At 40.8% G+C, this 6,929-nt stretch overlaps 1 protein-coding gene across 1 annotated transcript; it reads right to left on the reverse strand.

Moving 5' to 3' along the window:
* Positions 1-860: 860 nt before the first annotated feature.
* On the reverse strand, positions 861-3,569 carry LOC123757788 (uncharacterized). The gene is made up of 3 exons (XM_069338598.1): positions 2,128-3,569; positions 1,467-1,649; positions 861-1,293 (listed from the first exon to the last, which is right to left on the reverse strand). Exons 2-3 carry the CDS (start codon positions 1,606-1,608, stop codon positions 1,088-1,090), a joined length of 348 nt encoding a protein of 115 aa, XP_069194699.1. The 5' UTR covers positions 1,609-1,649; positions 2,128-3,569; the 3' UTR covers positions 861-1,087.
* Positions 3,570-6,929: the final 3,360 nt, after the last annotated feature.

Raw genomic sequence — 6,929 nt, forward strand, 5'->3', positions numbered from 1 at the left:
CTCAGTTGGTGAATTTCATATTTTGTTCTTAATAAACTCATGTTAAACTTTCCGTCTGTGTTAATTGTTGGATCCTCTTATCCTCTGGATATAGTTTGTCAACACCCGGCCCATAATTAATGACAGTTAAAGAAAGAGGACTCTCCAAGTCAAGCAATGTTTCTTGCCTCATTGCTTGATATAGTTACTGGACAGGCAGGATGGTGGCAGTGATCTAATTACTTTGTTTCCTGTGTTTAGCATTTCCTTGGAAGGGTACTTTGGTTCCGGTGTAACCATCAGTGGTACACCATATGTCAGTTTATATTACTTTAAATATAAATACCGAGTGTTCAATAACAAAGTGTTACCAAGGGCAACCAGTATGAAGTGTTACTACACATAAGTGTTACAATACACTAAGTGTACTATATATGCTAGTGTTACAGCCTAGGGCTGTATTGTAATACTGAACACAAATACAAAAACTCCAGGCTGTGACACATTTAACCACTGCATAAAAATGATCACACCTTTATGAAAGCATTAGCCAGATTGGCCACCTAGGGTATTAAATATTGTGGCGGGCAAATCAGCAGCACGAAGACCAGGTCTGTGTCGTTGGATACATACACTGGGGACCCAGAAGCGTTCGGTTTCCTCTCTTGCCACGGGCCTGCAAGGCTGAGTGTGCGATATTTTTTACCCGTGAGTGATTGACGTGCTCCCCCTTAAGTGGACAGAGACGCTGAAGGAGAGGTAGTATGACCTTGGTGTGCGGCACATTCCCCTTTGCAAGAAAAAATAATTCCTCTGATTTCACCTGACCATCGTGATAGATCCTCAATCCTTACTTCATGTTCTTTTTTCAAGCACTGATCCTATGTATCTGGTAGATTTTATTCAACCTTCACCGGTAAACAATTATCTGAAACCGAAATTAGTCGCACCTTGGGAGTTCTCTAAGCAAAAATACTGGGGTTTAACAAAGTTGACGTGACTGCATGCACATTATAATGGAATCTCATAATTTTCACGAGTGCAGCGAAGACTTGCATTCAACCTACAGTCTACAGTTCTGCTTACTAACACAGCTAGAGCTAGGACCTCAGCATCTTTTCTTAGGGAATCTGAAAACCATGAGGGTGTTTCTGAAGTAGAAAAGGTGGCCGACCATGGATCTCAGGTTCCTTTCAGCATTCTTATCCGACTCCAGTCCCCTGGTGGCCATCTCCCTCCTGACGTAGTCGTTGGAGCGGCAGTTGACGTGGGAGTGTCCCTCTTGTCCCGGCACCGCCCACGACACCACCACTCCTGTAACAGAGGTCGTGGTAAGTCAAGGAGAAGGCTCATGTACCCGAGATAATGCAAAGTTAATGTCTGAGGAAAGAAGAGCAACACATATCATGTTTACAGGGCAACATGCGCAGAGAAGACCCACCAGCACCTGAGCCTTGTGGCAGGTACACAACGGGAGGGCGACTCACCCACGCAGGCGTGCTTGACCAGGTTGTCCAGGAAGTTCTTCTCGCCGGACTCTGGGATGTGTTCTCCCACCTCCAGGCTCATCACCCAGTCGAAGGGACCCCCGAGGGTCGCGGCGCTGGAGAGGTCCGCTGACGCTATCATCCCATTGGTGAACTGGTCGATGTTCGGCGCTCCGTCCCATCCTAGAGAGAGACAGGGAATGTTATAAAATAGAGAGCAGAAGTTAGTCACTTTCCATGTCCAACTTACCAAAGCACCAACCCAGAGGTAAGGACATCCAGGAGTGGCGTCGATTTGACGTAAATTCAACGTTGATTCTGCTTTGAATTGTTCTTGTTTAAGGATATTGGGAATACTTCAGTATCTACCATATCTACCACAATTGAACGCTTCCAAGAGGCCCAGCTATTCTTCAACATAATACTACATACAATTTAAATCGTATGTAGTATTATGTTGAAACACAAATCCCAACATGTTGAAACACAAATCCCAACATGTTGAAACACAAATCCCAACATGTTGAAACACAAATCCCAACATGTTGAAACACAAATCCCAACATGTTGAAACACAAATCCCAATGTTGTAACAAAAATAATACAGTGTTACACCACTGAAACTCTGTTGGAAGCTACTGGGATTCCCACGGTGACTTACCTCTCCATGACTTGATAACCTGAGGGACTTCCAGAAATCCCCGGCTTCATTCATTTGGTACAGGTAATCTCTGTTGATGTCCTCGGCCTCCTCCTGGTTGGAATGGTTCAGTATGCCCTCTGACCTGCGGAGGAAGCACCTGCCGTAGTGGCCCAGGCCCGCCCCGAGGTCGGCCACGGTGGTGTTGCCGAAATGCGCCTCAAGGCCCGCACACAACTGAAGACAGATACACAGACTGGAGACAGTTTGGGGAGGGGGGTAGTCATAGTTATAATAGAATTAAAATCTTTCGGTCATGCACCTCTGTCATATTTTCAATTAGTTTACTTCGCTCTCTCTCTGTACGTATATTCGTTCGTTCTGCTAAACAAATGGAGTGAAGGCCATGTTAGAACAAACTCGTGGGGTATTTTATGATTCTGTCCCTGTTTATCTACTCTCAATGTAGCATACATTCAAAATCTTGGTTCTAGATTAAACCACACTAAAAATAAATTTGAAGGATGTGAAACAATGGAAAACATAAATTGGAAGCAAAAGACTGCAGGAAGACCTTAACGAGTTTCATATCGGAGGCAAAAACTTGAAAATGTAATTCAGAAAAGTCATTTATATTGTTTACTTTGGTAAAGGAATGTGACAAGTATAAAATAAATTCCTACGCAAATCACATCTGCACGCGTCTGGTATTCACCAGGAAGCTGACTCAAAAAATCCTTGTACTGCTTTCACAAATTTTATCAAAGTCAGTAATATGGATACTTTAGAAAATAAATTTTCGGATGGAATCTGAGATAAATGGTAGACAGAGATAAAACGATTTTAGTAGCATATAAACAGACGTTATTTATCCTGAAGAAAATATTGGTTTACAAACCATCAATATTGGAAGTGGAAATTGATGAAACTGATTTGCCTTAGACATGTGGAAACTGTTGTAGCCAATGGCACTGGGAAAACTTGCTTATAGAATAAGCACAAAACAAAAATATGGCAGACCATCAAGTGTAAACTAAATTTATTAAAACGCACTTGACATAATGTAATACGTACAGACTCACAAACATGTAAGTGATATGGTTAGTCTAAAATGTATTCACCACGATTGTAACAATTTGTTGAATTGTCTGAATGTTTACTGGAAATTAACTGTGTACCTAGTCATAAAAGTGTGTGTGTAGTTACGGAAATCCCTTGCTTAGGCAAGGAGATCCTGCCTATTCCTTTACCGCCTATTCAACAACATATCTGCATACTCCAGTGTAAGAAATCAACATCAAGAACAACAACAATACATGCTCAGAAGCTGTGTCTAGACAGACATCACCACCACCCTCCCCCCTCAAGTACCCAACACACCTGGACACCTGCTGTCTGGAGGCCCAGCTCCAGACAACTAGCCTAACTGCTTGTTTGAGACTGCCAGCGACAATTCCCTGCACATCAGCGCCACCTACATTAGAACCTGGCCACGTATATAAGCAACTCACCACCGGCCAGACCTCAGAATACTCTTAGTGCTATAAGCGCAAGATCTACTCTCGCTCATCTGGGTGTCGGTAGACTCAAGCAGCTCTTGTATAAATTAAATGTTTTGCACCTTTAATTTTGCTATTAACGTAACTGTCACATGTTTATATTTCTTTTGCATTATATTTTGTGTTCTCGCAAGTATCAGAGGAATTGTATTATTTGTTGTTAAAGTCATTTTTGTTATAATAAATATTTATTTTATTCATTCTTTTAGAATTTATCCCACAACACAACTCTCACATCGTAAAGAGGTCAGAAGCAGTTTTATTTACTTTGTTTTACTTTATTTATTGTGATTGGCATTCCACCAGCCTGAATAGCCACTGCTCTATTCATTCAATTTTACGTCACAGTGTGTACGTCTGGTAAGTCTCATATGTAGATTCCTGTTTTATATATTTTTTATATCTGCAAATCTTATGTATATTGAATCCGTAACACCCTACGGAAACGATCTTGGCATTGCGTAACTATCTTGTTCAACACAAGTAATTACCTTAGCACTCCATAACTGATTTCCGCCAAGAGTTAGCTGGCTCTTGTCTAAGCAGAATCCTCCAGACGGCAGCAGCATCTTCTCCTTGCAGATGAGCTTATTAAGAAGCACCAGCATCTTCTGATGTCCCTCCTGCAAAACTTCCTGAGAGAGTCGACACAGTAGAAAAATTATAACTTGCTGATTAGCTTTTGCAGCTAAACATTACACTGAACCTAAATACCTGAGTGAAAGAAGCAAGCACCTGAACATACCAATAAAGCATTTAAGCTACGTCTAAAACTTGAATATCAAGCTTAGAATTAATAACATTGAAGCAGGTGACCCATGCATGAGTAACTTATTTCTGTCTTTGAAGTAAACCAAAATAACCTCTTCTATTTACTAACTAGATGAGGATGACGCCTTCAGTATCATGCACCTCTAACTTTATAAAGATTCTCTTGTTAGTCAGACTCAAAAGCTTTGCTAAAGCCAAGAATTAGTGTTGCAATCCTTTTTTGCTAACTTGTTTCAATATAATTAAAACAAAATGAGAATAAATTTGTTAAACACGAGCGGCTGTAGTCACCATGTTGTGATTCCCTTATTAATCTATATTTTTAAAGATGCAAACGTATAGATTTTGCATTGAACAATCTAAGCAATTTTCCTCAACGGATGTTTGACTAATCAGATGACAGATCATCTGGAGGTGAGACGACATGTGCTGGACAGTTGTGTTTAGTGCTCTCTAAGCTACCAACAACAAAAAGTGTTATGGGTGATTTTGTAGAAATTTGTAGTGATTTGAGGATTGAGGTGGACTTTCTGCACGAGGAACTTAGGCATCTGAAGCAACGTGTTTGCCCAGATGAGGAAGCGAGCTGCCATAAGAAGTCCATGTCTTTAAGTGTCATGAGAAACGAGGGACTTGGGAAGTCTGACAAGGTTTTCAAATGCTTTCGTTTAGTCTTCCAAATCATTCGTAACTATGGAGGATGATTGCCTGTAGGGAGATTGTAGTTCGCCCGGTCAAACAAGTAAGTGAATTTTATTTGTAGGCGACTGCAGGGTGAGGCATTTAGACATTTTTGTGCCAGAGATAGGAAAGAAAAGTTAAGGGTTTGCTATCCGGGAGTAAGAATTTGAATATTAACAGTATTAGAGATGGTATGGCTGGAAATGGAAACAAAGCAGATATTTGTTTAAGTGCTAGAACAGAAGAAGACGGAAGAGCGAGACACTAATAAGCTGTTTAAGACAGCCATTAAATTAGGATTAAGGGAGAAATCCCGATTATATGTGCAGTTGGAATCACTCTGTAACAGAAATGAGACTTATGTAATAAATTCAACGATAGAGGTGAAGTCACACAGGAAATTGTGTCGCCGCCAGTCTGTTGTCTTACAAACGAAACTCACACCTTAAGAGTGTTATTATTCACATGATGACTTGAGGTTTAGTGATGTAGGTGACCTCACTAGCTCCAGAACCTGTGCTAAACTGATAATTGCAGATGACTGCTTGTATCAAACGATCCGCTTGTGATAGCAAGTTAGCCGTGGGCTATCTCAGGATGGCGGGGCCCTAATGTGGCCTTCACAGTTAAATAGCGAGCAGTTTCACATTGAGATCAGATCAAGACTCCTCGCCCTACATTGAGGGTTTTGCATTGACTGCCAACCATTACCTCCCCCCCCAACCCTTCTCCTACCATTAATTAATAATAATAGTCATAATAAATAGCTAGGCCGACCGGGAGCCGGTCGGCCGAGCGGACAGCACGCTGGACTTGTGATCCTGTGGTCCTGGGTTTGATCCCAGGCGCCGGCGAGAAACAATGGGCAGAGTTTCTTTCACCCTATGCCCCTGTTACCAAGCAGTAAAATAGGTACCTGCGTGTTAGTCCGCTGTCACAGGCTGCTTCCTGGGGGTGGAGGCCTGGTCGAGGACCGGGCAACGGGGACACTATAAGCTCCGAAATCATCTGAAGATAACCTCAAGATAACCATCTTTTAATAAGACCATGAGTTGTGTGTGAGGTTGATGTATTCTATGTTTCTGTATTATACATATTGGGAATTTTCAGGAACATTCAGTTGTATAAGCTTCTCAGTTTCGCGTGCCAGTGATTGCAACTTAGCGTTGATATGGCCAAGCAAATGGGTGAAATAAATTTCAATCCTTTATTATGGAATAATGAAGCTACATATAAATAAATGTCAATCTCTAAATAGTAAATAATTGTCTTTGAACCTAATATCCGAAGATCTTGGATTTATTCTAAAATTATACAATGCATGATGGAGTAAAGGGTACACACACTGATGAACACTTGATGGAGATTAAGACCTTGCACCTAACTTTTTAATATTAATGTTTGCAGTTATTTCATGTTACCAGAGATCTAATAATAGAACTCATCTCCAGGCCACCAAATTTCGTCAGAACGCAAGGTAATCTTGTATATGATGAAACATCTAGAGCATCTAGGTCATTGTTACAGGTAACTTTAATTTAAGTCGAATGAATTGGATTAATATAGGGAAAACGGAAGATTATTTGTTTAGAGCTGATGGTTGCTTCCTTAAACAACATATTAAGGAGCCAACACAGGAAGATAATATTTTAGACAGTGTTAACTAGCAGGGAAAAACAAATGATATCGAAATAGGGAATGAGGTAGGAAAGAGTGATCACAAGGTAATCAGTTTTTAATGTAGAGTTGAATAGGCAATTAAGATGTTTGATTTCCGAAAATCTGATTTTGATAGTCTGAAGAATTTATTGA

Source organism: Procambarus clarkii, chromosome 40 (assembly GCF_040958095.1).
Source record: "Procambarus clarkii isolate CNS0578487 chromosome 40, FALCON_Pclarkii_2.0, whole genome shotgun sequence".
Taxonomy (NCBI): Eukaryota; Metazoa; Arthropoda; class Malacostraca; order Decapoda; family Cambaridae; genus Procambarus; species Procambarus clarkii.